The sequence below is a fragment of the Dryobates pubescens genome, chromosome 42 (assembly GCF_014839835.1).
Source record: "Dryobates pubescens isolate bDryPub1 chromosome 42, bDryPub1.pri, whole genome shotgun sequence".
Taxonomy (NCBI): Eukaryota; Metazoa; Chordata; class Aves; order Piciformes; family Picidae; genus Dryobates; species Dryobates pubescens.
In genome coordinates this window covers 1,297,334-1,314,880 of record NC_071653.1, presented here as the reverse complement: position 1 = coordinate 1,314,880, position 17,547 = coordinate 1,297,334, and the positions used below count along the sequence as shown (strand labels likewise).

Sequence of the window (17,547 nt, the reverse complement as noted above, 5' to 3'; positions counted from 1 at the left end):
ACCCAAAGAAGAGATATTAGAAATGTGTCCAGAGATGCAACCTAACTGATTAGCAAACACTGACTGCCTGAAGTCAAGTCCCCTTCATTATTTATAGTCTTATCTTATGCATAGTTAATTCTATTCTAATTTAACACATACTATTTGTTTATCTCTAAAAGGTTACATTTGTTTATTTCACTACTCTGTGGTTTTTTCTACACAGACTAATTGCTTGTAATGTTTTGGAGCAGACCCCCTCCCCACCACACGTAGAAATAACGACTCAGACAAACAGATTGCAAAAGTGATGGAAAGTTTAAATAGAAACCAATGAGTGCATGCAGAAAGCTAGAAACACAGTGACAAGAGGAACCCCAAAACAGACCCAGAAAGATCCCATCCCCACCTGAGGGTACACCCAAGACCCCAGGGCTCCTTCTTCCCCCCCTCCCCCCCACTGCTAGGCCAATCTCAGCTGGTCAGATCTGCGACTGCCCATCCCCCCATGGCCTTGGGCCTAGCCAGGCCCAAAAGGCTGGGAGACATCTCCCCCAGTTACCGAGTGCTGGCGAGGGGAAGAAAGAGAAAGTGCCAGACCCCGCACTGGATCTTGTAGTGGTGCGGAGAATTATGGTAGGAAATGCCTAGCTTCCTGTGTCTACCCACTGGGCTGGACTTCTGGACACGGGAAGCACCCCACGTAGCAGAGGGCACCCAGCCCAAACTGCTACAGTGACCCAGAAATTGCAGACATGAGGAGCACTCTTCCCTGTGTTTTCAACACAATCAAGGACCCTTCAAGGTTTGTTTCTCTGAGCTCCTTCTGGAAAGCTTTCTCTGAAGCTGCAGGGCAGTTCCTGTGTGCAGAGGTTAAGAGGTAAACTCCCAATAGAAGTTGCTGGGCTCTGATCCTGGGAACAATGTGTCAGGCTCTTGTCCATTGTTCAGGACACTTGGTCAATAGACAATGGTCTGAAACTGATGAGGTTGAGGCTACACAGAGAGAGAAAGTTTTCCAACAGGAGGATAATCAAACCCTAGAAGCTGTTTTCCAAAGAGTTTGCAGGAGCTCTGCCCCAGGAAGTGGCCACTACATGTTTGGCTCAAACCCTGAGGAATCTGCTGTGATGCTGGTTAGAGCTGGAGGTTGGTTGAGACACCTCCTGAAGTCCCTTCCAGCCTGACTGCTGCTGTCCTCCATTGCACTTCATAGCTTCCAATTAGGGAAAGCTCTTGGCCTCTCCCTGATCACAGCACTCATTCACATCAAGTGCAGAGCTATCTCACAGGGCATCCCAGCCAGCACTGACCACATCCTTTGCTTCACTCAAGATCTTCTCTGTTACTGTTGTAATGCACTCCCCAAAGAACCTCTGACCCTCCTGGCCTTGCACTTCTGGGGTTGTACCTTCTGATGGTATTGCTGAGGTTCCTGTGGTATTTACCCCCTTGGGTGGTAACTCCATGGAACAGTTTTCATTCCATGCCTGTAGTGTCCTGCAACCCCCATACTGTTAACTTGTTTGAGGCACTGGCCCTCTAACCTTAAATGCTGTCATGCTGGGATGCCAGTCCACAGGGACCTCCACACGTGAGTGGATTTGGCCATCAAGGGCCTCCTGAAGTTGGACAAGGCCAAGGCAGGCAAGGTCTGCACTGGGGCAGAACAACCTCATGCCTCTGGACAGGCTGTGATGTGACCAGCTGGGCAGTGTCCCTGGGAGCGGGGCATGGGAGTCATGATAGAAGCCGTATCAGATGTGAGGTTCCCATTTCTAAAAGAGGGTGGAGAAAGTGGAGAAGTGCAGAGAAATTCTCTCATGAAGGGCTTAGGGCCCCACAGCACAGGAGCTGTGTGGCAAGCTGGAGGCAGCTGGGCCTCTCTGGCCTGGTGAAGGGCAGGCACAGGGCAGTCTCAAGGCAGACAGCACCTGCATGGGGAGGTGGTGGAGCTAGGCTCTTCTGCAGTGGCAGAAGGTATGGCAGAGACAACAGCAACAAGGTGCTTGCTGCCAGGAGCTTTCCCCTGGGCCTTAAGCAAGTTGGTGTCTGCTCAGTTTTGTCTGTTTTGTGTTCATGGTGGTGTCCTATGTGCAAATCTTCAGGGCAGTGCTGAGGATCCCCTCTCAGCAGGGACGCCACAAAGCCTTTGCCACCTGCCTCCCTGTGACAGTTTTAGGCTATGCCTTTCAGAAGAGACAGTTACTGAACACTCTGGCTGAATGTTTGGGTGTAAAAAGGAAAACAAAGATAATTCTAACCAAATTTCATTGGTAGATCAGTAGGAATGTAACTTTAAGGTTTTGCTCTGTGCAGTCAGTCTGAGTCTGTTTCAGTCTTGGTCTGGACAGCTGTTTTCCTTTCTTCTGTGCTTGGTGCTGACCTTGGATTAATGAGATAAGAAACAAATTCTTTTCTTCCCTTAGCATATGCTTTGAACTTACAGAATTACCCTTAATAATTACTTTTCTCTCTAACCTTTTTTGGGAAAAAAGGGAGGAAGGGGGAAAGGGCTTTTTGGGGACCCTCCTCCATCGGGGGTGGGGGGCAGTTTTTCTGTGTTACGTTCTTTCCTGTATATTTATGTATATACTGGAAATATTGTATGCTCTGTATATGTTCATTGCAGTTCATTCTGCTTGTAAATAAAGCCCTTCCATTTTGCTTCTCTGACTGAGTTAGCTGTGTGGGGTTTTTTTGCGGGGTGAGGGGGGGAAAGAACTGAACTTTTCTCACTCCACACATACTTAAATTCCACCACCCCCTTTTTGTTGTTGTTGTTGTTTTTAACCTAAGATGAGAATGCATGTTGGGTTAGCATTAATTTTGACTTTCCCTTTAACTGTTTAAAATTATGGCAAGCTGCTGAGGTGACACAGTATGAACACTTTCTCCAATCACACAACAATCAAACGATCATAGTATTCAGTCCCAATTCAGAAGGGTTTTTTTGGTACATTCTTCTGATTGATGCTTTTGATCTCAGATTATCATAACAGTTACTGTGATCGATGTTTGGCTTCATGGGCAATGCTGCTCCTTCATATTCTGGATTCTTCTGCTGTTCTTTATTGCGATGATTGCAGTTGACATGCAGTTAGTTATCTCTTGCTGGTGTCACTAAAACCCTTACCTATAAAATGCACAATTTTTTTGTTGTTATTTTTTCTTGATATATTTTTTTAACTATTTTTTAAAATATTATTTTTATTTACATTTTTTGTTTCCATTATTTTTAGTGATTTTTTTATTTCTTTAATGTTTTTTAACATTTTTAAATTTAAATGTATTTTTAACCATTTTTTATCTTAATGGTTAAAAATTTTAATTGTAATTAAGTTTTTAATTTCTAATCTTTTTTCATTTTTTAACATTTTTGTTTAAATTTTTTAATTTTAATTTAATTTTAATTTTAATTTTAATTTTAATGTTATTTTAAATCAACATTTTTATTTTTAAAGATTATTTTTATTATTTTTATTTTATTTAATTTGTTATTATTTCTAATATTTTTATTCTTTTTAATAAAAATAATCTAATATTTAATTTTTTAAAATTATTTTTCATTATTTTTAATGGCTTTTATTTTCTTTTTACTTTTTTGCTTTTTAATTTTTTCCCTTATTTTTCACTTTAATGTCTTTAATTTTTTTTTTGTTTAAAACTTAATAACCCTTTATTTTTTGCTAATAATCATAATGGTTTTTGCTAATAGTTATTTTTTGTTAGCAATCCTTATGTTTTTTTTTAATTGTTGTTGGGTTTTATTATTATTTTTTGAGCTATTTTTATTTTAATTTTTTTCTTTTCTTTTTTTAACTTCTTTTATTTATAGCAGAGGAGAATGGACGAAGGTTCCTCTCAAAAGACACAAAGTAAAACCTCCTTGCCTCCTCTCACCTTCTCTGCTGCTCTTGGAAAACAGGTATGGGGCAATGGTGAGGGTGAGGTGATTCTGATGCCGGAAACTTGAAGCCTTGTTGCAGCAGGAAAGTTATGATGTAGTTGCCATCACAGAGACATGGTGGGACGACTCACATGACTGGAGTGCTGCAATTGACGGCTACAGGCTCTTCAGGAGAGGCAGGCAAGGAAGAAGGGGTGGAGGGCTGGCCCTGTACATCAGGGAAGCACTAGATGCCACTGAGATGGAGATGAGGGATGATTGGGTTGAGTGCTTGTGGGTAAGAATTAGAGGGTGTAATGGGTTGGGGCAGACCCCCTCCCCACCACAGGCAGAAATAACGACTCAGGCAAACGGATTGCAAAAGTGATGGAAAGTTTAAATAGGAAAAACAATAACAAACAACAATTAAAGTTTTACAGAGACCCACAAGCACCATGATAAAGAGAGAGATCCCAGAACATACCCAAGAACATCCCATCCCCACCTGGGGGTACACCCAAACACCCCCCCCCAGGGCTCTTTCCTCCCCCCCCCCCAACCCAGCCTTGGGCCTGGGCAGGCCCAAGGGAGGCAGCTCAGCCATTGTACCTAGGCAGCAGCAGGGGATGAAAGAGGAAGTGAAGACCCCACATGGCCTTTTTATAGGGGAGCAGGGCATTATGGGAATGGAATACCTGGTCCCTGTGACCACCCCCTGGGCTGGGCACACCCCTTGGGACCTCCCAGGTGTGGCCTGCACAGTGGCATCTGGGCCAGCACCCAGCCTAAACCACCACACGCCACCCCTTATTCCATACCATAATCCCTGCACCCAGAACATATCATCAAATTAGAACTCTTCTGATGACACATCTAGCAACAGTCCATGTCTTCTTCTGGGCATCCTTCCACACAGTCTCTCATTCAGGCTCAAGCATCAGTCCATTCCAGTTGTTCTTCCTCATGTGATGGAACCTCCCAGCGACGCAGTCCTTCTCCTGCAGTGTGAATTCCTTGTGGACTCCTTGGGACATCCTGGTCACCTGGAAATACCTCACAGCTTCTCAGCTGAGCCTTTATTTGCATTTACAGTTACTCAGCGGCTTTTTTTCCACCCCTGGGGCAAGCCGGTCGGAGCAATCAGGCTCCACGACCGCTTCTTCCATCCCTCCAGGGAACCACAACCGACCGCTTCTGGCCGCAGTCCAAAGCTACACCAATGCACATCGCAGGCACATCCCCCCCCCCACGGGGCGTTCGCATACCGAGGCATCACCGGATCCGGTTCACAGCCCTCCCCCAGAGGGGGCGGCTGCAGCACAGCTCGCTGAGAAGAGAGGAGGCGGAGCCAGGTGCTTGGCGCCGTTTTCAGAACATGTCCGAAAACAGCAGGGAAAGATTTACAGCTGCTGCCGCCGCCTGAACGCAGCCTGGCTCGGGCAGTGCCGCCGCCGCCGCTTGAACGCGGCCCGGCCCGGCCCCCGCCGTCTCTGTTGCCGCGATGCAGAGTCCGAGTCACCTCCAGCCCTTCGGTCATCCAAACGGTTGTTTCAGCCAAAGTCACGAGCGTGTTCTCAGTGCCTTTGAGAACAGCTTTCCGGCTGAGGTCCCCGCTCGCCCTCGGGCTACGGCAGCAGTCGCTTGCCCGCTCGCCACGGGTGGCCACCCCCGCAGCGGCCGCGGGCCGACCCCACTCTGCTTGCCACTGCCCCTCCTCCGCTCCCTGTCGCTCCGCAGAGAACGAGGAGAAGGCAGGTCTCGCCTTCTTAGGCTACTCGAGCATTCTTAAGCCACCCTGGGCAGAAAGTCACAGAAAGAGCCACCCCTCGCTGTTCCCAAGCAACAGGAGGGACTTCCATGCCATCGACCACGCACCAGGTGTCCTTCTGCAGTCCACAGGAGTTCACACAGTCGCCCCGACAACAAAACCTGAGTCCCAACTTTCCAAACCCAAACCGACACGCAGAACTAAATTTAAACTCTCCATCTTTTGCAATCCGAGCTGCAGTTGGCCCCACATTGGTGCGCCAAAATGTAATGGGTTGGGGCAGACCCCCTCCCCACCACAGGCAGAAATACTGACTCAGGCAAACGGATTGCAAAAGTGATGGAAAGTTTAAATAGGAAAAACAATAACAAACAACAATGAAAGTTTTACAGAGACCCACAAGCACCATGATAAAGAGAGAGATCCCAGAACATACCCAAGAACATCCCATCCCCACCTGGGGGTACACCCAAACACCCCCCCGCAGGGCTCTTTCCTCCCCCCCCCCCCAACCCAGCCTTGGGCCTGGGCAGGCCCAAGGGAGGCAGCTCAGCCATTGTACCTAGGCAGCAGCAGGGGACGAAAGAGGAAGTGAAGACCCCACATGGCCTTTTTATAGGGGAGCAGGGCATTATGGGAATGGAATACCTGGTCCCTGTGACCACCCCCTGGGCTGGGCACACCCCTTGGGACCTCCCAGGTGTGGCCTGCGCAGTGGCATCTGGGCCAGCACCCAGCCTAAACCACCACAGAGGGAAGACCAGCAGGGCAGACATCCTGGTTGGAGTCTGTTGTAGACCACCCAACCAGGAGGAAGATGTTGATGAAGCATTCTATAGGCAGCTTAAGGCAGTCTCAAGATCTCCTGACCTTGTCCTCATGGGCGACTTCAACCTGCCTGACATCTGCTGGGATCTCAACACAGCAGAGAGGAGACAGTCTAGGAGGTTCTTAGACTGCATGGAGGACAGCTTCTTATCCCAGGTGCAGCGAGAGCCTACCAGGGGTAAGGCTGTGCTTGACCTCCTCTTCACCACTAGGGAAGGGCTGGTGGGGATGTGGTGGTCGGAGGCTGTTTAGGGGCCAGCGACCACGAGATAATTGAATTTGCAGTACTCAGTCAAGCTAAGAGGGGCAGCAAGAAGACCTCCACTCTGGACTGCCGGAGGGCAGACTTCAGGTTGCTCAAGGAACTAACTCAGAAGGTTCCTTGGGAAACAGCCCTTAAAAGCAAAGGGGTCCAGGAGGGCTGGACCTGCTTCAAGAAAGAATTGTTGAAGGTGCAGGAACAGGCTGTGCCAATGTGCCGGAAGATGAGCTGCTGGGGCAGACGGCCAGCCTGGATGGGTAATGAACTTCTAATAGAACTAAGGGCAAAAAAGAGGGTGTATCACCTTCGGAAGAAAGGTGAGGCAACCCATGGAATGTTTAAGGATGTTGCCAAATCATGCAGGAAGAAAATTAGGGAGGCAAAAGCACATTTGGAGCTTAAACTGGCCTCTGCTGTGAAGGACAAGAAAAAGTCCTTCTATAAATATATTAATAGCAAGAGGAAGGGCAGGGACAACCTCCACTCCTTGGTGGACATGGAGGGATATGTATCAAAGGATGAGGAAAAGGCAGAGTTACTTACCTTCTTTGCCTCAGTTTTTACTAACAGGACAGAATGTCTTCCAGACAGCTGGCCTGCAGAGCTGGCAGAAGGAGCCAGGGAGCTGCATAGTTTCCCTATGTTCCATGAGCAGGTTATTGGAACTCTCCTCAGCAGCTTGGATCCCCACAAGCTCATGGGACCAGATGGGATCCATCCTAGGGTGCTGAGAGAGCTGGCAGATGAGCTGGCCAAGCCACTCTCCATCATTTTTCAACAGTCCTGGCTCACTGGAGAGGTCCCAGAGGACTGGAAGCTGGCCAACGTTGTGCCCATCCACAAGAAGGGCCGGTTGGATGAGCCAGGGAATTATAGGACTGTCAGACTGACCTCAGTGCCAGCCAAGATTATGGAACAGGTCATCCTGAGTGCAATCACACAGCACTTAGAGGATGGCCAAGGGATCAGGCCCAGCCAGCATGGGTTTAGGAAGGGCAGGTCCTGCCTGACCAATCTGATCTCCTTCTATGATCAGGTGACTGCCTGGTGGATGTGGGGCAGGCTGTGGATGTAGTCTACCTGGACCTCAGCAAGGCCTTCGACACCGTCCCCCATAGCAAACTCCTGGCCAAGCTGTCAGCCCATGGCTTGGATGGGAACACACTGCATTGGGTTAGGAACTGGCTGGAGGGCCGAGCCCAGAGAGTGGTGGTGAATGGTGCCACAGCCAGCTGGCAGCCAGTCAGTAGTGGTGTGCCCCAGGGATCAGTGCTGGGCCCTGTGCTCTTTAACATCTTTATTGATGATCTGGATGAGGGCATTGAGTCCATCATCAGTAAATTTGCTGACGACACCAAGCTAGGGGCAGGAGTTGATCTGCTGGAGGGTAGAGAGGCTCTGCAGAGGAACCTCAACAGGCTGGACAGATGGGCAGAGGCCAAGGGCATGAGATTTAACACATCCAAGTGCCGGGTTCTGCACATTGGCCACAACAACCCCATGCAGAGCTACAGGCTGGGGTCAGAGTGTCTGGAGAGCAGCCAGGCAGAGAGGGACCTGGGGGTGCTGGTTGACGGTAGGCTGAACATGAGCCTGCAGTGTGCCCAGGCAGCCATGAGGGCCAATGGCATCCTGGCCTGCATCAGGAACAGTGTGGCTAGCAGGACCAGGGAGGTCATTGTGCCCCTGTACACTGCACTGGTTAGGCTGCACCTCGAGTACTGTGTCCAGTTCTGGGCCCCTCAGTTTAGGAAGGATGCTGACTTGCTGGAATGAGTCCAGAGAAGAGCAACAAAGTTGGTGAAGGGTTTGGAACACAGCCCTGTGAGGAGAGGCTGAGGGAGCTGGGATTGCTTAGCCTGGAGAGAAGGAGACTCAGGGGTGACCTTATCACTTTCTACAACTACCTGAAGGGAGGTTGTAGACAGATGGATGATGGTCTCTTCTCCCAGGCAGCCAGTACCAGAATAAGAGGACACAGTCTCAGGCTGCGCCAGGGGAGGTTCAGGTTGGATGTTAGGAAAAAGTTCTATACAGAAAGAGTGATTGCCCATTGGAATGGGCTGCCTGGGGAGGTGGTGGAGTCACCATCATTGGAGGTTTTCAGGAGAAGACTTGATGGGGTGCTGGGTGCCACGGGTTAGTTGTTTAGGTGGTGTTGGATTGGTTGATGGGTTGGACACGATGATCTTGAAGGTCTCTTCCAACCTGGTCTTGTCTATTCTATTCTATTCTATTCTATTCTGGTCTAATAAAAAATTCCTGCTCCACCACAAGGAGTCAGTGCAGGCTTTCTAATAAAAAACCCTGGCACCCCTCTTGGTTCCCCCAGAAACCAAGGAAGCTGCTTTGCTACCCTCCCAAACCTTCTCCCCTTTTCCCTTTGTACCAAAGAGAAAAAAAAGGAGTTGAAAGGAAGGAATCAGAATCAATAAAGTTGGAAAAGACCTCAAGGATCACAGTATCACAGTATCAGCAAGGTTGGAAGAGACCTCAAAGATCAACAAGTCCAACCTGTCACCACAGACCTCATGACTAGACCATGGCACCAAGTGCCACATCCAATCCCCTCTTGAACACCTCCAGGGATGGTGACTCCACCACCTCCCTGGGCAGCCTATTTCAATGATGAATGACTCTCTCAGTGAAGAGCTTTCTCCACACCTCAAGCCTAAATTTCCCCTGGCACAGCTTGAGACTGTGTCCCCTTGTTCTGGTGCTGGTTGCCTGGGAGAAGATACCAAGCCCTTCCTGGCTACAACCACTTTTCAGGCAGTTGTAGAGAGCAATGAGGTCACCCCTGAGCCTCCTCTTCTCCAGGCTAAACAATCCCAGCTCCCTCAGCCTCTTCTCGTAGGGCTTGTGCTCAAGGCCTCTCCCCAGCCTCATTGCCCTTCTCTGGACACGTTCAAATGTCTCAATGCCCTTCCTAAACTGAGGGGCCCAGAATCATCAAGTCCAACTTGTCACCACAGACCTCCTGACTACTAAACCATGGCTCCAAGTGCCACGTCCAATCCCCTCTTGAACACCTCCAGGGATGGTGACTCCACCACCTCCCTGGGCAGCACATTCCAATGGTGAACAACTCTCTCAGTGAAGAACTTCCTCCTCACCTTGAGTCTAAACTTCTCCTGGTGCAGCTTGAGACTGTGTCCTCTTGTTCTGGTGCTGGTTGCCTGGGAGAAGAGACCAATCCCCACCTGGCTACAACCACCCTTCAGGTAGTTGTAGACAGCAATAAGGTCTCCCGTGAGCCTCCTCTTCTCCAGGCTAAACAATCCCAGCTCTGGAATGTTAGTTCTTATCTCCAAGGCCAGCCAGAAGCATTATTTATTTCCCCAAGTGAAGCAGAAACAGTTAAGCCAGCAAAGAAGAAAAGGAATAGGGATGGAAGAGGAACGTTCCAGACTGTTACAGTACAGCTGCCTCTATCTGCCCAATGAATTTGTTTAGAATAATCTTTTGTTTCCCTTTTTACACCCAACAGTCATTTATTGATGGTTTTCTACTTTTCTGCTCAAAATCTGCAGCTGAATTTTAAAGGCATTGACTAAAACTGCCACAGTTGTCCATACAGTGTCAGCCCTGAGGGATGTTCCTGCAAGTGCAGATGTCCTGGTGAGACAGCCTGGGTCAGTGTCACTTGGGGAATTATCATCTCTGCGCTAAACTGAAATGTAGCAAAATATTTTCTCTTTGACATACAAAATTCAGCTTTGTGAGGTGCACTTTGAAATCCTGAAGAAGATTGCAGAGACACAAACATCTCCTTAGGGCACTTGGGACTCATTGCAGGAACCTCAGGTACTGAGAGAAGCCTGAAGACACTTCTTCAGAAGTCAGAAGGAAAACACAAAGTACCTTGAAGCACTGATTGGTCCCACTGAGGGGCATTACCAACAAAGCCTCCCCAGGGCTCCTTAGTGCAGCTCAGTGGAGGCCATGATTGCAGCAGACAAAGGCAAAGTGCAGGAGAGCAAACTCTGGGTTTGGTTTATGGAGCAGAGAGGTCAAACCCTGAGCACAGTGCCTGGGCAGGCAGATCCTGTCCTTCATGTATGGGTCAGGGCTCCTCAGGTGCTGTGGGCTGTGGAGTTTGGGATGCTGAGTGAAGGACAAGGGGATGACAGTCCCCAGCCTTCCTGGGGGTGTTTAAGGAAGCACTGAGGACCCCCTTGGTGCCTTAGGAAGTCTCCTCACAGCCCTTGGTGGTGGATGACTGGCACAGCCAAGAAGACAAAGCCTTGGGTTCTCCTGATGACTTCCAGCCTTGTCAGTGCCCATTGCCATCCCCACCACAGGTTGTTCTACACTGTTCCCCACACTGGGTTTGGTTTCTGCTGCAGAAAGGCCAAGCCCTGACCACAGAGCCTGGGCAGTCAGATGCAGAGAGGCTCAAGCCTCAGGAGTTTCACCTCCCTGGCCTTGGTGGGAGAGGCAACTGCCATAGATAGGAGGAGAAAGTCGTCAGTGCTGTTGAGCTTTCAGCCTTGCAGGTGGTGCTACACTGCCCCATGCCTGCAGCTCTTCCCCTTCATGCTCTTGACACCCATCTTGCTTTCCTAGCAGCTCTCAGCGTGACATTTCTGTACCCTCCCTGCTCTGTCTCTACTCTCCATGGCCATTTCTTGAAACACAGAGCCAGGACCTCTTGCAATAGAGGATCTGCCTGGCCTCAAACCAGGACACCTCCACTCTGAACCCTAAAATTTGCACTCTATGCAGGTTGTCTTCCTGTCCCACAGCCACCAGAAGCTGCATCATCCCCAGATTTCAAGCAGCTGCACACTGCATCTGTAGTGCCCTGAGCCTGGAGCCCTGCTCGAGCCCTCTCGAGCCCTGCTCTTCACTGTCCATAGGGCTCAGGGGCAAGAGAAGTTCTCTGGACCTACAGACAGTGCCACAGGCATGGCAGCTGTGTCAGACAAGCAGCCTGTGCCAGGATCAGCTGCTCTGGTGGGAAAAAGAAGCCTACAAACAAAGCAGCTGATCCTGCAAAGGACCAGGAGCGATCAGGGTCCCCATGGGAACAAGACAAAGAGCCTGGGCTGCTGGCTTGGTTCTTATCTCTGGCTTTGGAAGATGGCCAAGGACAAACAGTGGATGAAACAAGCAGCAGGCCCCAGCAAGGCAAAGGAAATCTCTGCTCCTCTGTCCAGGCCTGTGTTTCAGCTGTGAAGGAACTGTCCCAGGAGTTCCATCGGCTCCAGAAGAAGTTTTTGTTCCCCACCTGTAGAGTCCTCAGCCATGAGGAGCAGCTGCTCCCCTGTCCAAGGGAGAGCATCTGGGAGGCACACAGCACAGCACACCCTCTGCTTTGCTTGTGTGACCATGGGGAGGACATGAGGAAGTGGAATGGAAACCCCAATCCAGTCCTGGCTGCAGGAGTCTGTGACTTACAGGGGAATTGTCCCCCCAGAGAGGCTGCCTCAGTTTCCAGTGGGAAATGGCCTAAGAAGAGCAGGGTAGCTGAAACTGCTTCTGCTCCTGCTGAAGGGACTCCCAAAGCATCTTCACAAGATGCAAGGGACCCCAGGCAGAAGTAGAGGGGCTCTGCCTCCAACCAGATGGAAGGGAAAGACAAATTGGTTTGTTGGACTGTACAGAACCAATGGCCTGGCAAGTTGAACCCATGAAAGGGTAAAGCTTTAGTAGACACAGGTGCCCAGAGTGCTCTGACACCATCAAACCATGAGGGGTGGAACCCATCTGTGTTTCTGGTGTGACAGGAGGATCCCCACACCTGGATGTGTTGGAAGCTGAGTACTGGGATGCAAGCCACAGGTTGCTTTCACTTGGAGGTGTGGAAGGAGTCACTGGACTCGATTGCCCCAGAGCTGGAAACACAGCCCCAGCATTTGCAGCATTTGGACTGGGCATGGACTGATCCAGACTGTGCTGGAACAGAGTGGAGCTGCAGAGCACCTGCAGTGAGCAGCCCTCTGGGTACTGCAAAGCCACCTCCTGTGGAGTGAGAATGGACAGTGCCTGAGGTGTGCTGCTGATTGCTGCTGGGCATGGTGCAGATGGCACAGAATGAGGGCTTGGGAATATCAAAGGTTCAGCTGGAAATTTGCTGCCATTACTCCACACCACCCTGCCTCATGCCACCTTCACAGGGACAGTGCTGGCTGGAGCAAAGTACTACAGGACCTGAAGTTCAGATTGTAACATCAAAGGCTTCCTGTTCTGGTTGCTACTGTTGGGTTCTGGCTCTCAGGTGCTGGCTCTTTGCTGAGGGGGAGGGCTGTAGGGGTTTAACTCCTGGCTGCTGCTGCTCACTGCTGTGCTTCTTCCTGCAAACAGCCTCAGGTCAGTGTGCATTATGGGATCTCCTTTGGATTCAGCTCTGTTGATATTGTCTCAAGTCCTTATCTCAACCCAGAGGGTTTTTTTGGTTCCTGTGTGTTAGTTTTCCCTCACTTCTCTTTTGGGGGGGAAAAGGCAGCTTAACCTCTTCTCAGCTCTGCAACCTGTTCCAGCCCCAGAGTGGAAAGCCAACAGAAGCTTTCTGAGTTCTTCCAAAGATCTCCATGAGCATCCCCCTACACCCTCCAAAGATCCCAAAAGTCAATCCAAGAACCATCGAAATCCCAAGCACCTAAGATCACCTGAAAGCCCCTGAAGAATGCCTCTGAGATGCCCCTCAAGACTCCTCTGAGAACCTCATTTTCCCCTCCCCGAACTGGGCACACAGCTCCACCCCATCCCTTGTGAGCAAATGCCCCCAAAATTTGGGCACTGAGGCAGGGATATCTGAAATAAAAGCAAACAGAGAGGATTTGGGTAACTTTTGTATTTTATTGAGACAATTGGTCAATGGACAGAGGAATTCTTACCCCTGGGAGACACAAAGCATCAGGGAAGAACCAGACAGACCCTGGCAAAGATTAGTCTAGGGCCAATGGCAGCTCTGGCTGAGCAAACTCAGCACTGTAATTGTTCTCATCAGCACTGATTTTGTTCAGAAGGGCAGGACTTGTTCGTTCCTGCCAGAGCCCCCAATCAGCAGCACCCAGACCGCGGCAGCTCCTCCCCCTGGGCGCTGCCGTGGCAGAACGAGGAGCTGCTGCTGCCGGCCGCGGCCGCCATTGCTGCCCCCACGGCCGGGCAGCCGCAGCCAATCAGAGCTGCCGAAACAGCCCAACCACGCCCCCAATCTCAGCAGGGAACCGCCCCTGCCGGCCGCGGGCACCATTGGGGCTGCCTCCTGGCCAGGGGCTGCGGAGCGCTGGAGTAGTGCCTTGGCTGTGCGCGCGGACAGCGCTGTCGCGACAGAGCTGCGGGGTCGTGAGGTGTGGCTAGGCGGGAGGGGCTGCGGGGGCCGGCGGCTACGGCTCAGGGACCTCTTTGTGTCTCTGCCCTGCACAAGCGCTCTGGGCTCCTCCAAACCCCTCCTCAAGCTTCCTCCTGCGGCCCCAAGTCCTCTCTCTGCAGCCTGCAGTCAGAACTTTCTTCCTGAGCTGCCTTCAGCTCACAGCCGAAGGGAAAAAGCTCAAAGCCAACCTGAGCCCAACCCAAGCTGATTGCAACCCGAGAGAGGCTGCTGCGAGGGCTGGAGGCAGCCCCAAGATGTTCCGCAGCAGGCGGTGGGAACCTGGGGACTCAAACACAAAGGAAGGAAGGAAAACCTCAAGCTTGAGCTCTGAACGCCCCTTTGGGATACTTTTGGGGTGCCAGAGCAGGAACTGAGGGCCCCAGGCAGGCATTTTTGGGTCCCAGGCTGGGGGTTTGGCTCCCTGGGGGCCAGCTCACGCTCCTGGGTTTTCACTTTGGTGTCCTGGGGAACATTCTGAGCTCCAGGAGGCATTTTGGGCTGTGCCTCTGCTCCTCCTGCTTGTGGCAGGGGCCAGCCTGGGCTGCCCGGGGGGGCACAGGGGGTCCGGGGAGGCTGTTTGGGGCTTCAGGGCTGGAACTGCCCCCGCAGACCCCCACCCAGCCCCACAGGAGCCCAAGCCCGGCCCCGAGATCCCCCTCAGCCCCAGGGGATCCTGATCCCAGCCACAGCTCTCCCCCGAGGCTCCCAAAGGATCCAGATCACAACCCCCAGCCCCAAGGGATCCCAACCCTACCCCCCCCGCCTTACCACTGCCCCCTGCCCCAAACCCCAGCCCTGCCAGACCCCACAGATGTCCTCCCCACCCCACCCCCCACAGCTCCTCTTTCTGCCCCTCCAGAGGCTGCCCGCAGCCCCCCCCACCCCGGGGGGGCTGTGGTGTAGGGCAGAGGTATGCAGGGTCGGTGAGCATCGTCTGTGCTGTTCTGGGAGGGGTCTGTGCAGTTGGGGGGCCGCGGGTGGGGTTGAGGTGGGGGGTCTGTGGGGTTCCTTGTGCTGCTGAATCCCCCTGCTAGGGGCAGCTGCAGACCCTCTCCGGTTGCTGCTGTGTTGCAGCAGGAGCCATTGGTGCCCTGTAGAGGCTGACCCTGGCCCTGTGTCCCTGGGCTTGGGAAGTGGTTCTTGAGCTAAGGAAATTGGTTCTGGGCTTGGAGTCTGGCTCTGAGCTTGGGGACTGGTTCTGACCTTAGTTGCTGGCACTGAGCTTGGGAGCTGGCTCTGAACTTGGGAAGGGTTTCTTATCTTAGTTGCTGGTTCTCAAGCTCAGGGGCTGGTGCTGAGCTTGGGGGCTGTTGTCGATCTTGAGAAGTGGTTCTGACCTTAGTTGCTGTCTCTGCTCAGGCCCAGGAGCTGAGTCTGCATGTTAGATTTGAGTGTGAGCCTGGGGGCTGGCACTGAGCTTTAGGGTTGGTTCTCGAACTTGGGAAGTGGTTCTGACCTTAGTTGCTGGTTCCTGAGCTTGGGGGTCAGGCTCTGGGCTTGGGAACTAGCTCTTGAGCTTGGGGGCTGGCTCTGAGCTGCAAGAGTTGAGCTGCAGTGGAGCAGTGCCCTGCAGAGGCAAAAGCTTTTCCCTCCCAGTCAGCCCTTGGAATCATCTCCCCAGGGCAGTGGTGGATTCCCCTGCAGGGCAGAGTTGGAAGGCTCAGCTTGGCAGGGGCCTGGGCCAGCTCCTTTCAAGCCCAGTGTCAGCTGGCAAGGTTGGAGCAGCTGAGCCTTGGGGTCCCTTGCAGCCTGGCAATGTGTGCCAGCAGAGCTGTGCTGCTGGTTTGGAGGGCACTTGGAAAGCTTCTGGAGCATTGGTGCAGAGTGTGCAACACATCCCTGAGCCTAGAAACTCCCTCAGCTCTCTGCAGAATGAACATCTGTTCCCCTGTGCCGAGTGCAGCAAGAGCTTCACCACCAGCACTTTATTCATCAAGGACCAACTCATCCACAGCGGTGAGAGGCCCTACAGCTGTGCCGACTGCAGCAAGAGCTTCACCGAGAAGGCACAACTCTCAATGCACCGTCATGTGCACACTGGTGAGAAACCCTTCAACTGTGCTGAGTGTGGCAAGGCCTTCAGCCGTAGGGGCACTCTCATTGATCACCGCCGCACCCACACTGGTGAGAAGCCATTCACCTGTGCTCACTGTGGGAGGCGCTTCAGCCAGTGGAGCCATCTCAGCTGGCACCATCGCACCCACACCCGTGAAAAGGCTTTCACCTGTGCTGCCTGCTGAAAGAGCTTCACCCAGAAGTGATACCTAAATAAGCACCACTGCACCCACACAGGAGAGCAGCCTGCACTGGAGGGGCGGCATAAATCCACCTAGAATCTGTTGGGTAATCGTGACCCCTCTGCGTGGGCCTTTCCAGCACCAAAATCATCCCTTTTTCCTTTGCAGTTCTCAGGGACTGGGGACACCAGCAGCAGCAAACACCTCCTACCCTTCTGAACACCAATTATTGCTAATGAGAACAATTACAGTGCTGAGTTTGCTCAGCCAGAGCTGCCATTGGCCCTAGACTAATCTTTGCCAGGGTCTGTCTGGTTCTTCCCTGATGCTTTGTGTCTCCCAGGGGTAAGAATTCCTCTGTCCATTGACCAATTGTCTCAATAAAATACAAAAGTTACCCAAATCCTCTCTGTTTGCTTTTATTTCAGATATCCCTGCCTCAGTGCCCAAATTTTGGGGGCATTTGCTCCCAAGGGATGGGGTGGAGCTGTGTGCCCAGTTCAGGGAGGGGAAAATGAGGTTCTCAGAGGAGTCTTGAGGGGCATCTCAGAGGCATTCTTCAGGGGCTTTCAGGTGATCTTAGGTGCTTGGGATTTCGATGGTTCTTGGATTGACTTTTGGGATCTTTGGAGGGTGTAGGGGGAAGCTCATGGAGATCTTTGGAAGAACTCAGAAAGCTTCTGTTGGCTTTCCACTCTGGGGCTGGAACAGGCTGAAGAGCTGAGAAGAGGTTAAGCTGCCTGTTCCCCCCCCAAAACAGAAGGGAGGGAAAAATAACACACAGACAAATCAAAAAACCCTCTGGGCTGAGATAAAGACTTGAGATAAGATGAAAAGAGTTGAATCCAAAGGAGATCCCATAATACACACTGACCTGAGACTGTTTGCAGAAAGAAGCACAGCAGTGAGCAGCAGCAGCCAGGAGTTAAACCCCTACAGCCCTCCCCCTCAGCAAAGAGCCAGCACCTGGGAGTCAGAACCCAACAGCAGCAACCAGAACAGGAAGCCTCTGATGTTGCAATCTGAACTTCAGGTCCTGTAGTACTTTGCTCCAGCCAGCACTGTCCCTGTGAAGGTGGCATGAGGCAGGATGGTGTGGAGTAATGGCAGCAAATTTCCAGCTGAACCTTTGATATTCCCAAGCCCTCATTCTGTGCCATCTGCACCATGCCCAGCAGCAATCAGCAGCACACCTCAGGCACTCTCCATTCTCACTCCACAGGAGGTGGCTTTGCAGTACCCAGAGGGCTGCTCACTGCAGGT

The 17,547-nt window shown here is 51.6% G+C and overlaps 1 protein-coding gene across 1 annotated transcript in view; it reads left to right on the top strand.

Moving 5' to 3' along the window:
• The window catches only part of LOC128899278 (gastrula zinc finger protein XlCGF26.1-like), a 155,854-nt gene extending 139,567 nt beyond the window's left edge, over positions 1-16,287 (top strand). Inside the window, exon 3 of the mRNA XM_054177660.1 lies at positions 15,992-16,287. Coding sequence (XP_054033635.1) covers positions 15,992-16,287 — 296 coding nt within the window. The remainder of the gene's footprint in view (positions 1-15,991) is intronic.
• Positions 16,288-17,547: the final 1,260 nt, after the last annotated feature.